The sequence below is a fragment of the Notolepis coatsorum genome (genome assembly GCF_963971535.1).
Source record: "Notolepis coatsorum genome assembly, chromosome: 1".
In the NCBI taxonomy this organism is placed as follows: Eukaryota; Metazoa; Chordata; class Actinopteri; order Aulopiformes; family Paralepididae; genus Notolepis; species Notolepis coatsorum.
Window position 1 is genome coordinate 302,334,850 of NC_140165.1, and position 21,289 is coordinate 302,356,138.

Below are 21,289 nucleotides of genomic sequence, written 5' to 3' on the forward strand. Positions count from 1 at the left end.
CGCCGTCGGTGTGTGAGTGGGTAATATGTAAGTAACAAATTGTAAAGCGCTTTGGATAAAAGCGCTATATAAAAAACCAGCCATTTATATATGTATAAAATAAAATAAAATAGAAAACAAAATAAAAATGTAAACACCTGTAAATATCAAGTCCCTTCCTCATCCATGTACCTTGTGAACATAATTTCCTTATACATCAGTTTGAATTGTCTCATGTTTAGACATTGCTTTAGCACCACATTTAGACTGTTCCACAGTTTCACTCCACATATTGAGATGCAGTGTTTTCTCATGGTAGTGCGTACGTATAAAGTATACTGAATTAATAGTTCCTTGGTTTTGTCCCAAACAGTTTTAGCTTCTAGCAAGCTTTACAACTAGAGTGAAATAGCTTTATTACTTAACCAGTTTGACATTCTTAAATGGTATACAAATCTTCTTTGCTCTAATTCCAATATTGTTTTTCATTCTAATCTAATATAATGTAATTATATTTAGCCAGTTTGTGCTGGTCTCAGCTAGACCTGGGCCCTATTCCCCGTACCTGGTTCAACTAAGTCGATCAAGAGTCCCATTATCCAGATTCAGTTAACCCAATGTTTGAAGCCGGGATTTTCCTGTTCCTCGAAGGTGGATTCAGTCTCGTTAACTCGATCCAGACTTGAGACCCAGGATAAGTGCGCGCGGCCGCTTCAGTTGAAAAGCCAGCACTTATCGATAGCAGAGATCCTGATTTTCTAACGGCATTGATTGATTAATTGATTTAAAACTTTATTATCAGATTGCAGTACGGCTCAATCGCCTCGCCGACAAGTTAAATGCGTTATCTATAGGCTAATTTTAAGTCCCTCATTACCTCAATCAATCAGATTATATTTCTTTAAACTTGCCTGCTGGCAGTAGGTTTATGGATTGAATAATCAAATGAGATCTTGCTAGCGAAAATAATTAGTTAAACTGTTATACAGAATAACGATACGGCTCTCTTACCCATTGATTGATGTATGGTGGATCTTTTACTTATCTGCACTGTGGTGTAACGGGTTCTTCTTTTGACTTTCACGCAGACGACCGGGGTTCGAATCCTAGTCTTTTCCTTCTTTTTGCAATGTAGGAATAATTCAATTTGGTGCACGTTGAGAGCTATATAAAGAATGACATCCTCAATGCATGTAGATTTATAATATTTTAACTTAAAACTAGGCTACTTTTGCGTATAATCATTAATATTATATTCCAAAAGATTATATTGGAAACGCGGGGTCTCGAACTCGGGTCGCCCGGTTGCCAGGATTGAGCACTACCGCTGCGCCACTGTGCCAGACGGGATAGATTCATTGTTTATACATTAATGAACGAGAGACCCGTGTTTAGAATATTTTTTCTTTTGAATTAAGTTTTATCTCTTTATTCTCAAATGCATTAATGTGACGTCAACGGCTCATTCAATTTCTCAAATCCGTCAAACAGCGCATCTCATCAGACATTTTAATCCCAGTTACAATATCACACAAAAACCACAATCCCCGCATAGACACTTCAATTTTATGCTTGAATGAAACACAATCCGGCGCTCCGTTAAGCAAATCTACAGCGGAGATTAATATATGAAATAAATCAGAGCCAAACGGCCGATAGGTTTCATTCATTAAAAATATCCCTGCGGGATTCACATTTGCAATGCGCCGTTATTAAAATAATCACATGCAGCGTGTAGCGCGACTCCGAGCGCCGTATATGACGTGCATTATTTTATTTAGGACAAAGTAAATCTATAGGCTGAATATGATTTATTATCAGCATTTAGTTCTATTATTATACATTTCAGAAGCCCCCTCTAGGAAAACGAAGCACAGAAACATAATTCAGAATGGTATAATGGGATCTAGACTGTGAGAAATATTTCAGGAAGCGAGCTGGCATTTCTTTGCGGGGGCGTGGCCATGGTTCATCCGGCTAACTGAACTTAACCCTGCTCCCGACCAGGCTCAAACTTTTTGATCTGTTGTCATGGTGATTTGGACAATCGCGCGTCGGGGAACAGAAAGGTCCGGCTTAAGTCAGGCTTGACCGAAAATTATCCGGCTAACTCAGTTATCCAGGTACGGGGAACGGGGCCCTGCTGTCTCTGGTCTCTTGTTAGTAGGGTGAGTGACCGTCCCCTCTGTGGGGTGTGACTTATATTTACATAGTCTTGGTTCTCCCCAAATTACATCTGTTAGCGTGGGGGTTGGGAATGTCTGTCTAACACCAATAATATCACTTTTGGCTAAGCCCTGCTTTTACATTATGATTCTCTAATTATTCACACATATTAGTTATGAAATTCAATGTCAATGTTACCACAGAGGTTTACGGGGGCCAGTTTTGAATTACAGCCTCCCTATTTGAGAGCAATTTGTTACCTGTAAACAGTGTTGGGAAAGTGCACTTTCTACATGAACTAGTTCAGTTCACAGTTCACAAATTCTTAAATGAACTAGTTCAGTTCATAGTTCATAATTCAAAATGTTTAACTAAAGTTCATGGTTTCAAAAATGAACTTGTTTATAGTTTATAGTTATTTTTTCAATACGTTGCTGCGACCTATTTTTTGTCAAAATTATTGCCACAACCCATATAGAACCACAGACAGCAATCCTGGCATTTCCATCACACTGTGATTATCTATTAGTGTTTCCCATTGCCTTGAAGGGGAGTCTCTCTCTCTGTGCAAGACGCACACACACTGAAACCTTTCAGTGTGTGTGTGTATGTGTGTGTGTGTGTGTGTGTGTTAAGGCTGAGCCCGAACCCTGTTTTTAGGGTTCGAACGTTCGCCAGGGTTTATCGAACGAACGTTCGTTTTTTTAAATTTTTTAATAATTTTTTTTTTAATACTTTTTTTTTTAAATTTTTTTAATAATTTTTTTTTTTTTATTGTATTATTATAGATCCTACGGAGGGCGGCATTGCATAGTCTATTGGTGAAAAACATGTTGTTTACAGTGGTGGCTGTTCATGTAAACATGTAATTAAACAAAGCACTCAGAAGAAAATAAACAAGCTACTGAATCAAAGTATGATAAACAATAGCCCTTGCAGTCACGTAAGGGGCTAGATAAACAAATGCATTAGTTTTGTGGCATTAACGTTATATAGTTAGTGTTACACGTTCAATAACATGTATTCACTCTTGGTCGACGGGGAGGGGAGCCGGGAGGAGAGGCGCACGCCTCGGCTCAACAGACCCGTCCACCGTCTACCTCGGAACGGCCGGGCTCCCAACACGCCTGCCGCCCGTCCGCCCTACCACCGTTCCGAGGTAGACGCTGTTGTTTCCAACGCAACCACCTCCCGCCATGAAGCTCGCGCTCCGTGGCCGAAAAAGGATGGTATTAATGATCCTTCTGCAGGTTCACCTACGGAAACCATTGTTACCGATTACTTCCTCGGCGGGGAGCTAACTACGGCTCCCCGGTAGCTACGGTAAGTCTGTTGAGGCTTGCCGATTGGTGGTAACAGCAGAGGCGGGTGCAAGCGGTGTGACGTAATTGGCAGAATCGCCTGTCAATCAAAATAGAGCTCTGGTTGAGAAATAGTATCCCGCTGCAGCCCGGCAGACCATACTGGTTGAGCCGAGCGCCTCGCATTCACATCACCTCAACCCCGTGCGCATCATTTTTTTTTTTTTCACCGAACGTTCGAACCTATTAATTAAAGTCCGAATGTCAGCGTAACGAACGAACGTTCGAATGTTCGAACGTTCGGGCTCAGCCTTAGTGTGTGTGTGTGTGTGTGTGTGTGTGTGTGTGTGTGTGTGTGTGTGTGTGTGTGTGTGTGTGTGTGTGTGTGTGTGTGTGTGTGTGTGTGTGTGTGTGTGTGTGTGTGTGTGTGTGTGTGTGTGTGTGTGTGTGTGTGTGTGTGTGTATGTATGTGTATATATGTATATTTGTACTCTCGTTGGGGCCTCTTGGACCATATCAATGTTTTATCTGGCTAAATAAAGGTTAAATAAATAAGAAACTGATGATTTGGTCCTGTTAACTTTGAATTTTCTATGGGGACTGCCCAGATCCCTCTCATGGACCTGGACCTCACTTTAAAAAACTCTAATCTAGTTATTCAGTATTCGTCTCTAATTACTCAAAAATTGCGTATTTCTGTATGTAAAAAAAAATAAAAAAAAAATATGGGGCTGAAGCCCCCAATGTTTTCTAACCCTAAAAACGCCCCTGTTGGACACATAGCCAAGTTGAGCTGGAATCTGAAACTTCAGATTACCGGACGACCGCCCTATTTCCTTCCGAGCCACTGTTGTAATAACTGGACCATGGCTCATACCATACTGGCAGTGAGAAGTATGTGGAAGGACAGGGTTGTGGAAGGTGTGGCATGATCTGCGTGGCAGCGTGGCGGTCCAACAATGGTATAAAAAAACAGAAACATAAACAGTCTTCCTAAAGTTGTCTACTCATCCTGTGAACAGCACGTACAGCGGAGACCATGGCGCCACTGACAGCCTTCATATTCTCACTGCAGGCCATTCTTCTGTTTGGGCAAGGTATGTTTTTTTGGGGGGGGGTTACGTTGTTATAAATATGTGAACTTCATTCAGTCAAATTCATGTACTGTAGGGCTACTCGATGTCAGTGAAGGATTGCAAATGTAAGTCCTTTTCTTGCGTGAAGTCAGGGGGTTTGAAGTTACTTTGTATTGTGTGATTTGTGTGATACTGGGGATTGATTGATTGATTGATTGATTGAAAACTTTATTAACAGATTGCAGAATAGGTACAATACAGTACGGCTCAATACACACAAGTGTTAAGGGGATGCAGACCAGAGAACGACTTTCGTGTTGTTTACATCAGGGCCCCCCAATTTTCAAATCATAATGACATTTATGACATACACAACATAGAGATATACAGATATATATCATGACATTTATGATATACATGACATACAGATATACAGTACTGTTACATTTGTGTCATACAAGATATACAAATATACAGTACTGTTAAACAGAGATCATAACAGAACATATATACATACGAGGGGGAGGAAACTATACATTAGGAAGGGGTGGGTTTACGGGGGCCAGTTTAGAATTACAGCCTCCCTATTTGAGAGCAATTTATTACCTGTAAACAGTGTTGGGAAAGTGCACTTTCTACATGAACTAGTTCAGTTCACAGTTCACAAATTTTTAAATGAACTAGTTCAGTTCATAGTTCATAATTCAAAATGTTTAACTAAAGTTCATGGTTTCAAAAATGAACTTGTTTATAGTTATTTTTCAATACGTTGCTGCGACCTATTATTTGTCAAAATTATTGCCACAACCAATATAGAACCACAGACAGCAATCCTGGCATTTCCATCACACTGTGATTATCTATTAGTGTTTCTCATTGCCTTGAAGGGGCAGCCCGAAGGGGAGTGTGTGTGTGTGTGTGTGTGTGTGTGTGTGTGTGTGTGTGTGTGTGTGTGTGTGTGTGTGTGTGTGTGTGTGTGTGTGTGTGTGTGTGTGTGTGTGTGTGTGTGTGTGTGTGTGTGTGTGTGGAGAATTATCCGACGTTTTTCCCAATTTGTTTATCATTATTATCCTTCATTATTATCATAAGTAACATTTATTGTATACATTTATTGCATGAGTTAATTATTATCTGGTGCCGCCTAGTGGACGCACTTTGGAGTACGTATTGCGACTCTGAGCAGGTAAGCTGTCTCTGCGCCGGCGCGTCGCGCTATTTAAGTGACACTTTCAGTCTAGACCAGGGGTGGGCAATTATTTTTCCCGGGGGGCCGAATGAGCAACTGAAAATATGTTGGGGGGCCGGGCCAAAATTCCAAACTCAATTATGCATAATATACATTTTATTTCTATATAAAAAGCAGTAAATGGCATTGTTTTGACCCCTGGTAAGAGTGTATGTTATTATTTGGCAATTAAAAGGTGAGGTTAGCTTTCAAAAATATCATTTATTCAAATAGAATTTATTTCCAAAATGATAAACAAAATGTGAAACATTAATAACAAAGGGCATTTTGAGTTTCATATACTATTGAAACAAGGATTTTCTTAGCTTTCTAAAGACATCACATCATCTTATAGCAAAAATAAACAAGACATGTCACTGAACTGTGTAAAGAAAAGTGTCCCAGTTTTGTAGCCTTTTTTACTTTACATGCCTATATTAAACATTTAATGTTTTCAGAACTGTGCAAAAAAAAGAAAAAAAAAGATCAAGTGTCCCATTTCACTTGTTATATTTCCACATTTTAGTGTTCTTCAGTTTTTTTTTTCATTCAGTGTGAGAAATCCAGTCTCTTTTGAGCTTTAACAAGTCCATCAAAGTCAGGTTGCATGTCTGAGGTGGAGATGCGAAGCACAGCTGCCAGATGTTCATCAGTGAGAGAGGATCTGTACCTGGACTTGGTAAACGTCATGACTGAGAATGTCTGTTCACATATGTAGGTGGATCCAAAGAGAACCAACATCTTCTGAGCATGTCTCCTAAGCGTATACTGTGCGTGTGAACGTTGACATGAAAAAAAAAAAAAGTAAAAAAAAATATTTTTTTTTATTTTTTTTTTATTCTTTTTATTATCATGTAATCTTTCGCGGGCCGGTCAGAATCATCCCGCGGGCCGGATCCGGCCCGCGGGCCGTACAATGCCCAGGTCTGGTCTAGACTGTAAGGTGAAAAGCCCTGTGGGCGAACTCTTGACTGGCCAACGGTACGTTGCATTGTATGCGCCGTTAATATCCGCATTTCTCTTTGATTCATATATCTAGTTACTAATTAATGCAGTTTATTTCCTTTCCTTTGTATAGGTAAATAATCTGACTAACGTCTGATTGTACGCTGCTGACTAAACGCTGACTGAATGTACATGCTCACTATAGACTCTGTATCGTCTACTGACGTTTGAATGAACACTGCTAACTAACGTCTGGCTGACTGTAACCTGGCCACTGCTGGCTAAACGTCTGGCTACACTATCAAGTACCGGCGGTTGCTAAATTGCAACCTAACTATCAACGAACTATTATCAACGTCGACTTGGTTGAACATGACCAAATACCATATCGACCTCTACTAACATTATCCACTAACGCTTGGTGTGTGTGTGTGTGTGTGTGTGTGTGTGTGTGTGTGTGTGTGTGTGTGTACATTATCCACTAACGCTTGGTGTGTGTGTGTGTGTGTGTGTGTGTGTGTGTGTGTGTGTGTGTGTGTGTGTGTGTGTGTGTGTGTGTGTGTGTGTGTGTGTGTGTGTCCCAAATCTGGCACACTTTTGAATGAAGTTATACTGTGATAGAGCGCCGAGAATGAACGTGTTCACAATTATATTCATCTAGCGGAAATACAGTACGTTCAGTTCACGTTCGCCCAAAATATGAACGAGTTTGTGAACGATCACACATCTCTAGGTAGGACATGATATCAGTCACACAGTAACATAAAGGTCTACACATGGTATCAGTCACACAGTAACATCTAGGTCTACACATGGTATCAGTCACACAGTAACATCTAGGTCTACACATGGTATCAGTCACACAGTAACATCTAGGTCTACACATGGTATCAGTCACACAGTAACATCTAGGTCTACACATGGTATCAGTCACACAGTAACATCTAGGTCTACACATGGTATCAGTCACACAGTTATGACATGAGGTGAAAACCTCTGAAAGGGTAAACTGTTCAGCAATTAAGAATTCATCATCATTTTCAGATTGACATCGATGTACTTTTGAAGTAAAAGCGGGAAAATTACCAATATTGGACATTAGCTAGTTTTCTCATTCAAGAATAATTATTTAATTGATTAATTGAAATAGATTATTATTATTATTACTATCAATTTATTATTATAATTCTTATTAATAATAATAGTATTGTTGTTATTATTATCATTGTTATAATACTATGAGTTATTATTATTTAATGTAATCTCTTCACTCCTCTTTCCCCCACAGTGTCAGAAGCTCAAGGTAAGATCCATCGTCCTTCATAGTTTTAACAACACAAGACCATCTCCTTGGTTGTAGGAGCAGCCGTATGCATGCCTGCCTCTCTTGGCTTAACGGTGAAAATAGGTTGTCTTTTAATACAAGTTGGTCATGAGCAGTAAAACTCCTGTTTTTATACATAATCAGATTGTTTATAGTAATACTGTACATGATCATTACACTAGAGGTTCCAGTAGTGGGCAGCTTGAATTACCAGGTCCAAAAACCAACGCTTTAAAGAGATATTTTATTTTTAGATCATTGACTCTTTGGAATAACCTGCCTCAAAACCTCTGCTGCATCTACAGTAAATTTACTTTTAAAAATAATCTTAAATTGTATTTAACACTGTAAAGTATTTTTGTTTTGTTTTTTTGTTTTCTGTTTCTTTGCTCGCATGTCATTTTAGCTATCTTATTTGTTAGCTTCATTGTGCATTGTGTGTTGAGTACTGACTTTTAATAATTTTGTTTTGCAACAATAATTGTTTTTGTATGTTTTTTTGTGTGGACCCCAGGAAGACTAGCTGGTTGCTATGGCAAAAGAATATCAAGAATCCAGTCAACCTTTACAGTTACAACACCAGTCCACCTTTACAGTTACAACACCAGTCCACATTTACAGTTAGAACACCAGTCCACCTTTACAGTTACAACACCAGTCCACCTTTACCGTTACAACACCAGTCCACCTTTACAGTTACAACACCAGTCCACCTTTACAGTTACAACACCAGTCCACCTTTACAGTTACAATACCAGTCCACCTTTACCGTTACAACACCAGTCCACCTTTACAGTTACAACACCAGAACACCTTTACAGTTACAACACCAGTCCACCTTTACAGTTACAACACCAGAACACATTTACAGTTAGAACACCAGTCCACCTTTACAGTTAGAACACCAGTCCACCTTTACAGTTACAACACCAGTCCACCTTTACCGTTACAACACCAGTTCACCTTTACAGTTAGAACACCAGTCCACCTTTACAGTTACAACACCAGTCCACCTTTACAGTTACAACACCAGTCCACCTTTACAGTTACAACACCAGTCCACCTTTACCGTTACAACACCAGTCCACCTTTACAACACCAGTCCACCTTTACAGTTACAACACCAGTCCACCTTTACCGTTACAACACCAGTCCACCTTTACCGTTACAACACCAGAACACATTTACAGTTACACCAGTCCACCTTTACAGTTACAACACCAGAACACCTTTACAGTTACAACACCAGTCCACCTTTACAGTTACAACACCAGAACACCTTTACAGTTACAACACCAGAACACCTTTACAGTTACAACACCAGAACACCTTTACAGTTACAACACCAGTCCACCTTTACAGTTACAACACCAGTCCACCTTTACAGTTACAACACCAGTCCACCTTTACAGTTACAACACCAGTCCACCTTTACAGTTACAACACCAGTCCACCTTTACAGTTACAACACCAGTCCACCTTTACAGTTACAACACCAGAACACATTTACAGTTACAACACCAGTCCACCTTTACAGTTACAACACCAGAACACCTTTATAGTTACAACACCAGTCCACCTTTACAGTTACAACACCAGAACACATTTACAGTTAGAACACCAGTCCACCTTTACAGTTACAACACCAGAACACCTTTACAGTTACAACACCAGTCCACCTTTACAGTTACAACACCAGTCCACCTTTACAGTTACAACACCAGAACACCTTTACAGTTACAACACCAGTCCACCTTTACAGTTACAACACCAGTACACCTTTACAGTTAGAACACCAGTCCACCTTTACAGTTACAACACCAGAACACCTTTACAGTTACAACACCAGTCCACCTTTACAGTTACAACACCAGTCCACCTTTACAGTTAGAACACCAGTCCACCTTTACAGTTACAACACCAGAACACCTTTACAGTTACAACACCAGTCCACCTTTACAGTTACAACACCAGTCCACCTTTACAGTTAGAACACCAGTCCACCTTTACAGTTACAACACCAGAACACCTTTACAGTTAGAACACCAGTCCACCTTTACAGTTACAACACCAGTCCACCTTTACAGTTACAACACCAGTCCACCTTTACAGTTACAACACCAGTCCACCTTTACAGTTAGAACACCAGTCCACCTTTACAGTTACAACACCAGTCCACATTTACAGTTAGAACACCAGAACACATTTACAGTTACAACACCAGTCCACCTTTACAGTTACAACACCAGAACACCTTTACAGTTACAACACCAGTCCACCTTTACAGTTACAACACCAGAACACCTTTACAGTTAGAACACCAGTCCACCTTTACGGTTACAACACCAGAACACCTTTACAGTTACAACACCAATCCACCTTTACAGTTACAACACCAGTCCACCTTTACAGTTAGAACACCAGTCCACCTTTACAGTTACAACACCAGTTCACCTTTACCGTTACAACACCAGTTCACCTTTACCGTTACAACACCAGTCCACCTTTACAGTTACAACACCAGTCCACCTTTACCGTTACAACACCAGTCCACCTTTACAGTTACAACACCAGTCCACCTTTACAGTTACAACGCCAGAACACCTTTACAGTTACAACACCAGAACACCTTTACAGTTACAACACCAGTCCACCTTTACAGTTACAACACCAGTCCACCTTTACAGTTACAACACCAGAACACCATTACAGTTACAACACCAGAACACCTTTACAGTTACAACACCAGTCCACCTTTACAGTTACAACACCAGTCCACCTTTACAGTTACAACACCAGTCCACCTTTACAGTTACAACACCAGAACACCTTTACAGTTACAACACCAGTCCACCTTTACAGTTACAACACCAGTCCACCTTTACAGTTACAACACCAGAACACCTTTACAGTTACAACACCAGTCCACCTTTACCGTTACAACACCAGTCCACCTTTACAGTTACAACACCAGAACACCTTTACAGTTACAACACCAGTCCACCTTTACCGTTACAACACCAGTCCACCTTTACTGTTGCAACACCAGTCCACCTTTACAGTTAGAACACCAGTCCACCTTTACCGTTACAACACCAGTCCACCTTTACAGTTACAACACCAGTCCACCTTTACAGTTACAACACCAGTCCACCTTTACAGTTACAACACCAGTCCACCTTTACAGTTACAACACCAGAACACCTTTACAGTTACAACACCAGTCCACCTTTACAGTTACAACACCAGTCCACCTTTACAGTTACAACACCAGTCCACCTTTACAGTTAGAACCACCTTTACAGTTACAACACCAGTCCACCTTTACAGTTAGAACACCAGTCCACCTTTACAGTTACAACACCAGTCCACCTTTACAGTTACAACACCAGTCCACCTTTACCGTTACAACACCAGTCCACCTTTACAGTTACAACACCAGTCCACCTTTACAGTTACAACACCAGTCCACCTTTACAGTTACAACACCAGTCCACCTTTACAGTTACAACACCAGAACACCTTTACAGTTACAACACCAGTCCACCTTTACAGTTACAACACCAGTCCACCTTTACAGTTACAACACCAGAACACCTTTACAGTTACAACACCAGTCCACCTTTACAGTTACAACACCAGTACACCTTTACAGTTAGAACACCAGTCCACCTTTACAGTTACAACACCAGAACACCTTTACAGTTACAACACCAGTCCACCTTTACAGTTACAACACCAGTCCACCTTTACAGTTAGAACACCAGTCCACCTTTACAGTTACAACACCAGAACACCTTTACAGTTACAACACCAGTCCACCTTTACAGTTACAACACCAGTCCACCTTTACAGTTAGAACACCAGTCCACCTTTACAGTTACAACACCAGAACACCTTTACAGTTAGAACACCAGTCCACCTTTACAGTTACAACACCAGTCCACCTTTACAGTTACAACACCAGTCCACCTTTACAGTTACAACACCAGTCCACCTTTACAGTTAGAACACCAGTCCACCTTTACAGTTACAACACCAGTCCACATTTACAGTTAGAACACCAGAACACATTTACAGTTACAACACCAGTCCACCTTTACAGTTACAACACCAGAACACCTTTACAGTTACAACACCAGTCCACCTTTACAGTTACAACACCAGAACACCTTTACAGTTAGAACACCAGTCCACCTTTACGGTTACAACACCAGAACACCTTTACAGTTACAACACCAATCCACCTTTACAGTTACAACACCAGTCCACCTTTACAGTTAGAACACCAGTCCACCTTTACAGTTACAACACCAGTTCACCTTTACCGTTACAACACCAGTTCACCTTTACCGTTACAACACCAGTCCACCTTTACAGTTACAACACCAGTCCACCTTTACCGTTACAACACCAGTCCACCTTTACAGTTACAACACCAGTCCACCTTTACAGTTACAACGCCAGAACACCTTTACAGTTACAACACCAGAACACCTTTACAGTTACAACACCAGTCCACCTTTACAGTTACAACACCAGTCCACCTTTACAGTTACAACACCAGAACACCATTACAGTTACAACACCAGAACACCTTTACAGTTACAACACCAGTCCACCTTTACAGTTACAACACCAGTCCACCTTTACAGTTACAACACCAGTCCACCTTTACAGTTACAACACCAGAACACCTTTACAGTTACAACACCAGTCCACCTTTACAGTTACAACACCAGTCCACCTTTACAGTTACAACACCAGAACACCTTTACAGTTACAACACCAGTCCACCTTTACCGTTACAACACCAGTCCACCTTTACAGTTACAACACCAGAACACCTTTACAGTTACAACACCAGTCCACCTTTACCGTTACAACACCAGTCCACCTTTACTGTTGCAACACCAGTCCACCTTTACAGTTAGAACACCAGTCCACCTTTACCGTTACAACACCAGTCCACCTTTACAGTTACAACACCAGTCCACCTTTACAGTTACAACACCAGTCCACCTTTACAGTTAGAACACCAGTCCACCTTTACAGTTACAACACCAGTCCACCTTTACAGTTACAACACCAGAACACCTTTACAGTTACAACACCAGTCCACCTTTACAGTTACAACACCAGTCCACCTTTACTGTTACAACACCAGAACACCTTTACAGTTACAACACCAGAACACCTTTACAGTTAGAACACCAGTCCACCTTTACAGTTAGAACACCAGTCCACCTTTACAGTTACAACACTAGTCCACCTTTACAGTTACAACACCAGTCCACCTTTACAGTTACAACACCAGTTCACCTTTACAGTTACAACACCAGTCCACCTTTACAGTTACAACACCAGTCCACCTTTACAGTTAGAACACCAGTCCACCTTTACAGTTACAACACCAGTCCACCTTTACAGTTACAACACCAGTCCACCTTTACAGTTAGAACACCAGAACACCTTTACAGTTACAACACCAGTCCACCTTTACAGTTACAACACCAGAACACCTTTACAGTTACAACACCAGTCCACCTTTACAGTTACAACACCAGTCCACCTTTACAGTTACAACACCAGTCCACCTTTACAGTTAGAACCACCTTTACAGTTACAACACCAGTCCACCTTTACAGTTAGAACACCAGTCCACCTTTACAGTTACAACACCAGTCCACCTTTACAGTTACAACACCAGTCCACCTTTACCGTTACAACACCAGTCCACCTTTACAGTTACAACACCAGTCCACCTTTACAGTTACAACACCAGTCCACCTTTACAGTTACAACACCAGTCCACCTTTACCATTACAACACCAGTCCACCTTTACAGTTACAACACCAGTCCACCTTTACCGTTACAACACCAGTTCACCTTTACAGTTACAACACCAGAACACATTTACAGTTACAACACCAGTCCACCTTTACAGTTACAACACCAGTCCACCTTTACCGTTACAACACCAGTCCACCTTTACAGTTACAACACCAGTCCACCTTTACCGTTACAACACCAGTCCACCTTTACCGTTACAACACCAGTCCACCTTTACAGTTACAACACCAGTCCACCTTTACAGTTACAACACCAGTACACCTTTACCGTTACAACACCAGTCCACCTTTACAGTTACAACACTAGTCCACCTTTACAGTTACAACACCAGTCCACCTTTACAGTTACAACACCAGAACACCTTTACAGTTACAACACCAGAACACCTTTACAGTTACAACACCAGTCCACCTTTACAGTTACAACACCAGTCCACCTTTACAGTTAGAACACCAGTCCACCTTTACAGTTACAACACTAGTCCACCTTTACAGTTACAACACCAGTCCACCTTTACAGTTACAACACCAGTCCACCTTTACAGTTACAACACCAGTCCACCTTTACAGTTACTACACCAGTTCACCTTTACAGTTACAACACCAGTCCACCTTTACTGTTACAACACCAGAACACCTTTACAGTTACAACACCAGAACACCTTTACAGTTAGAACACCAGTCCACCTTTACAGTTAGAACACAAGTCCACCTTTACAGTTACAACACTAGTCCACCTTTACAGTTACAACACCAGTCCACCTTTACAGTTACAACACCAGTCCACCTTTACAGTTACAACACCAGTCCACCTTTACAGTTACAACACCAGTTCACCTTTACAGTTACAACACCAGTCCACCTTTACTGTTACAACACCAGAACACCTTTACAGTTACAACACCAGAACACCTTTACAGTTAGAACACCAGTCCACCTTTACAGTTACAACACCAGTCCACCTTTACCGTTACAACACCAGTCCACCTTTACCGTTACAACACCAGTCCACCTTTACAGTTACAACACTAGTCCACCTTTACAGTTACAACACCAGTCCACCTTTACCGTTACAACACCAGTTCACCTTTACAGTTACAACACCAGAACACATTTACAGTTACAACACCAGTCCACCTTTACAGTTACAACACCAGTCCACCTTTACCGTTACAACACCAGTCCACCTTTACAGTTACAACACCAGTCCACCTTTACCATTACAACACCAGTCCACCTTTACAGTTACAACACCAGTCCACCTTTACAGTTACAACACCAGTCCACCTTTACAGTTACAACACCAGTACACCTTTACCGTTACAACACCAGTCCACCTTTACAGTTACAACACTAGTTCACCTTTACAGTTACAACACCAGTCCACCTTTACAGTTACAACACCAGAACACCTTTACAGTTACAACACCAGAACACCTTTACAGTTACAACACCAGTCCACCTTTACAGTTACAACACCAGTCCACCTTTACAGTTAGAACACCAGTCCACCTTTACAGTTACAACACTAGTCCACCTTTACAGTTACAACACCAGTCCACCTTTACAGTTACAACACCAGTCCACCTTTACAGTTACAACACCAGTCCACCTTTACAGTTACTACACCAGTTCACCTTTACAGTTACAACACCAGTCCACCTTTACTGTTACAACACCAGAACACCTTTACAGTTACAACACCAGAACACCTTTACAGTTAGAACACCAGTCCACCTTTACTGTTACAACACCAGTCCACCTTTACCGTTACAACACCAGTCCACCTTTACAGTTACAACACCAGTCCACCTTTACAGTTACAACACCAGTCCACCTTTACAGTTACAACACCAGTCCACCTTTACAGTTACAACACCAGAACACCTTTACAGTTACAACACCAGTCCACCTTTACAGTTACAACACCAGAACACCTTTACAGTTACAACACCAGAACACCTTTACAGTTACAACACCAGTCCACCTTTACAGTTACAACACCAGAACACCTTTACAGTTACAACACCAGTCCACCTTTACAGTTAGAACACCAGTCCACCTTTACCGTTACAACACCAGTCCACCTTTACAGTTAGAACACCAGTCCACCTTTACCGTTACAACACCAGTCCACCTTTACAGTTACAACACCAGTCCACCTTTACAGTTACAACACCAGTCCACCTTTACCGTTACAACACCAGTCCACCTTTACAGTTACAACACCAGTCCACCTTTACAGTTACAACACCAGTGCACCTTTACCGTTACAACACCAGTCCACCTTTACAGTTACAACACCAGTCCACCTTTACAGTTACAACACCAGTCCACCTTTACAGTTACAACACCAGTCCACCTTTACAGTTACAACACCAGTCCACCTTTACAGTTAGAACACCAGTCCACCTTTACAGTTACAACACCAGTCCACCTTTACAGTTACAACACCAGTCCACCTTTACAGTTACAACACCAGTCCACCTTTACAACACCAGTCCACCTTTACCGTTACAACACCAGTCCACCTTTACAGTTACAACACCAGTCCACCTTTACCATTACAACACCAGTCCACCTTTACCGTTACAACACCAGTCCACCTTTACCGTTACAACACCAGTCCACCTTTACAGTTACAACACCAGTCCACCTTTACAGTTAGAACACCAGAACACCTTTACTGTTACAACACCAGTCCACCTTTACTGTTACAACACCAGTCCACCTTTACAGTTACAACACCAGTCCACCTTTACAGTTACAACACCAGTCCACCTTTACAGTTACAACACCAGTCCACCTTTACAGTTACAACACCAGTCCACCTTTACTGTTACAACACCAGTCCACCTTTACAGTTAGAACACCAGTCCACCTTTACCGTTACAACACCAGTCCACCTTTACAGTTACAACACCAGGACACCTTTACAGTTACAACATCAGTCCACCTTTACAGTTGCAACACCAGTCCACCTTTACAGTTACAACACCAGTCCAACTTTACAGTTACAACACCAGTCCACCTTTACCGTTACAACACCAGAACACCTTTACAGTTACAACACCAGTCCACCTTTACCGTTACAACACCAGTCCACCTTTACAGTTACAACACCAGTCCACCTTTACAGTTACAACACCAGTCCACCTTTACAGTTACAACACCAGTCCACCTTTACAGTTACAACACCAGTCCACCTTTACCGTTACAACACCAGTCCACCTTTACCGTTACAACACCAGTCCACCTTTACCGTTACAACACCAGTTCACCTTTACAGTTACAACACCAGAACACATTTACAGTTACAACACCAGTCCACCTTTACAGTTACTACACCAGTCCACCTTTACCGTTACAACACCAGTCCACCTTTACAGTTACAACACCAGTCCACCTTTACCGTTACAACACCAGTCCACCTTTACAGTTACAACACCAGTCCACCTTTACAGTTACAACACCAGTCCACCTTTACAGTTACAACACCAGTACACCTTTACCGTTACAACACCAGTCCACCTTTACAGTTACAACACTAGTCCACCTTTACAGTTACAACACCAGTCCACCTTTACAGTTACAACACCAGAACACCTTTACAGTTACAACACCAGAACACCTTTACAGTTACAACACCAGTCCACCTTTACAGTTACAACACCAGTCCACCTTTACAGTTAGAACACCAGTCCACCTTTACAGTTACAACACCAGTCCACCTTTACAGTTACAACACCAGAACACCTTTACAGTTACAACACCAGAACACCTTTACAGTTACAAGACCAGTCCACCTTTACAGTTACAACACCAGTCCACCTTTACAGTTACTACACCAGTTCACCTTTACAGTTACAACACCAGTCCACCTTTACTGTTACAACACCAGAACACCTTTACAGTTACAACACCAGAACACCTTTACAGTTAGAACACCAGTCCACCTTTACAGTTAGAACACCAGTCCACCTTTACAGTTACAACACTAGTCCACCTTTACAGTTACAACACCAGTCCACCTTTACAGTTACAACACCAGTCCACCTTACCATTACAACACCAGTCCACCTTTACAGTTACAACACCAGTTCACCTTTACAGTTACAACACCAGTCCACCTTTACTGTTACAACACCAGAACACCTTTACAGTTACAACACCAGAACACCTTTACAGTTAGAACACCAGTCCACCTTTACAGTTACAACACCAGTCCACCTTTACCGTTACAACACCAGTCCACCTTTACAGTTACAACACCAGTCCACCTTTACAGTTACAACACCAGTTCACCTTTACAGTTACAACACCAGTCCACCTTTACTGTTACAACACCAGAACACCTTTACAGTTACAACACCAGAACACCTTTACAGTTAGAACACCAGTCCACCTTTACAGTTACAACACCAGTCCACCTTTACCGTTACAACACCAGTCCACCTTTACCGTTACAACACCAGTCCACCTTTACAGTTACAACACTAGTCCACCTTTACAGTTACAACACCAGTCCACCTTTACAGTTAGAACACCAGTCCACCTTTACAGTTACAACACCAGTCCACCTTTACCATTACAACACCAGTCCACCTTTACAGTTACAACACTAGTCCACCTTTACAGTTACAACACCAGTCCACCTTTACAGTTACAACACCAGTCCACCTTTACAGTTACAACACTAGTCCACCTTTACAGTTACAACACCATTCCACCTTTACAGTTACAACACCAGTCCACCTTTACAGTTACAACACCAGTCCACCTTTACAGTTACAACACCAGTCCACCTTTACAGTTACAACACCAGTCCACCTTTACAGTTAGAACACCAGTCCACCTTTACAGTTACAACACCAGTCCACCTTTTTCCGTTACAACACCAGTCCACCTTTACTGTTACAACACCAGAACACCTTTACCGTTACAACACCAGTCCACCTTTACAGTTAGAACACCAGTCCACCTTTACAGTTACAACACCAGAACACCTTTACAGTTAGAACACCAGTCCACCTTTACAGTTACAACACCAGTCCACCTTTACAGTTACAACACCAGTCCACCTTTACAGTTACAACACCAGTCCACCTTTACAGTTAGAACACCAGTCCACCTTTACAGTTACAACACCAGTTCACCTTTACAGTTACAACACCAGTCCACCTTTACAGTTACAACACCAGAACACCTTTACAGTTACAACACTAGTCCACCTTTACAGTTACAACACCAGTCCACCTTTACAGTTACAACACCAGTCCACCTTTACAGTTACAACACCAGTCCACCTTTACAGTTACAACACCAGTTCACCTTTACAGTTACAACACCAGTCCACCTTTACAGTTACAACACCAGTTCACCTTTACAGTTACAACACCAGTCCACCTTTACAGTTACAACACCAGAACACCTTTACAGTTACAACACTAGTCCACCTTTACAGTTACAACATCAGTCCACCTTTACAGTTACAACACCAGTCCACCTTTACAGTTACAACACCAGTCCACCTTTACAGTTACAACACTAGTCCACCTTTACAGTTACAACACCAGTCCACCTTTACAGTTACAACACCAGTCCACCTTTACAGTTACAACACCAGTCCACCTTTACAGTTACAACACCAGAACACCTTTACAGTTACAACACCAGAACACCTTTACAGTTACATCACAAGTCCACCTTTACAGTTACAACACCAGTCCACATTTAAAGTTACAACACCAGAACACCTTTACAGTTACAACACCAGTCCACCTTTACAGTTACAACACCAGTACACCTTTACAGTTACAACACCAGTCCACCTTTACAGTTACAACACCAGTCCACCTTTACAGTTACAACACCAGTCCACCTTTACTGTTACAACACCAGTTCACCTTTACCGTTACAACACCAGTCCACCTTTACAGTTACAACACCAGTCCACCTTTACAGTTACAACACCAGTCCACCTTTACAGTTACAACACCAGTCCACCTTTACAGTTACAACACCAGAACACCTTTACAGTTAGAACACCAGTCCACCTTTACAGTTACAACACCAGAACACCTTTACAGTTACAACACCAGAACACCTTTACAGTTACAACACCAGTCCACCTTTACAGTTACAACACCAGAACACCTTTACAGTTACAACACCAGTCCACCTTTACAGTTAGAACACCACTCCACCTTTACCGTTACAACACCAGTCCACCTTTACAGTTAGAACACCAGTCCACCTTTACCGTTACAACACCAGTCCACCTTTACAGTTACAACACCAGTCCACCTTTGCAGTTACAACACCAGTCCACCTTTACCGCTACAACACCAGTCCACCTTTACAGTTACAACACCAGTCCACCTTTACAGTTACAACACCAGTCCACCTTTACCGTTACAACACCAGTCCACCTTTACAGTTACAACACCAGTCCACCTTTACAGTTACAACACCAGTCCACCTTTACAGTTACAACACCAGTCCACCTTTACAGTTACAACACCAGTCCACCTTTACAGTTAGAACACCAGTCCACCTTTACAGTTACAACACCAGTCCACCTTTACAGTTACAACACCAGTCCACCTTTACAGTTACAACACCAGTCCACCTTTACCATTACAACACCAGTCCACCTTTACCGTTACAACACCAGTCCACCTTTACAGTTACAACACCAGTCCACCTTTACCATTACAACACCAGTCCACCTTTACCGTTACAACACCAGTCCACCTTTACCGTTACAACACCAGTCCACCTTTACAGTTACAACACCAGTCCACCTTTACAGTTAGAACACCAGAACACCTTTACTGTTACAACACCAGTCCACCTTTACTGTTACAACACCAGTCCACCTTTACAGTTACAACACCAGTCCACCTTTACAGTTACAACACCAGTCCACCTTTACAGTTACAACACCAGTCCACCTTTACAGTTACAACACCAGTCCACCTTTACTGTTACAACACCAGTCCACCTTTACAGTTAGAACACCAGTCCACCTTTACCGTTACAACACCAGTCCACCTTTACAGTTACAACACCAGGACACCTTTACAGTTACAACATCAGTCCACCTTTACAGTTACAACACCAGTCCACCTTTACAGTTACAACACCAGTCCACCTTTACAGTTACAACACCAGTCCACCTTTACCGTTACAACACCAGAACACCTTTACAGTTACAACACCAGTCCACCTTTACCGTTACAACACCAGTCCACCTTTACAGTTACAACACCAGTCCACCTTTACAGTTAGAACACCAGTCCACCTTTACAGTTACAACACCAGTCCACCTTTACCGTTACAACACCAGAACACCTTTACAGTTACAACACCAGAACACCATTACAGTTACAACACCAGAACACCTTTACAGTTACAA

The 21,289-nt window shown here is 41.7% G+C and overlaps 1 protein-coding gene across 1 annotated transcript in view; it reads left to right on the plus strand.

Moving 5' to 3' along the window:
• Positions 1 to 4,351: 4,351 nt before the first annotated feature.
• Positions 4,352 to 21,289, plus strand: part of LOC311225559 (chymotrypsin-like elastase family member 2A) — a gene marked incomplete at its 3' end in the record, with an annotated part of 98,432 nt that continues 81,494 nt past the window's right edge. Inside the window, exons 1-2 of the mRNA XM_084310905.1 lie at positions 4,352 to 4,543; positions 7,981 to 7,995. Of these exons, the coding sequence (XP_084167031.1) occupies positions 4,486 to 4,543; positions 7,981 to 7,995 (73 nt within the window). The 5' untranslated portion in view covers positions 4,352 to 4,485. The remainder of the gene's footprint in view (positions 4,544 to 7,980; positions 7,996 to 21,289) is intronic.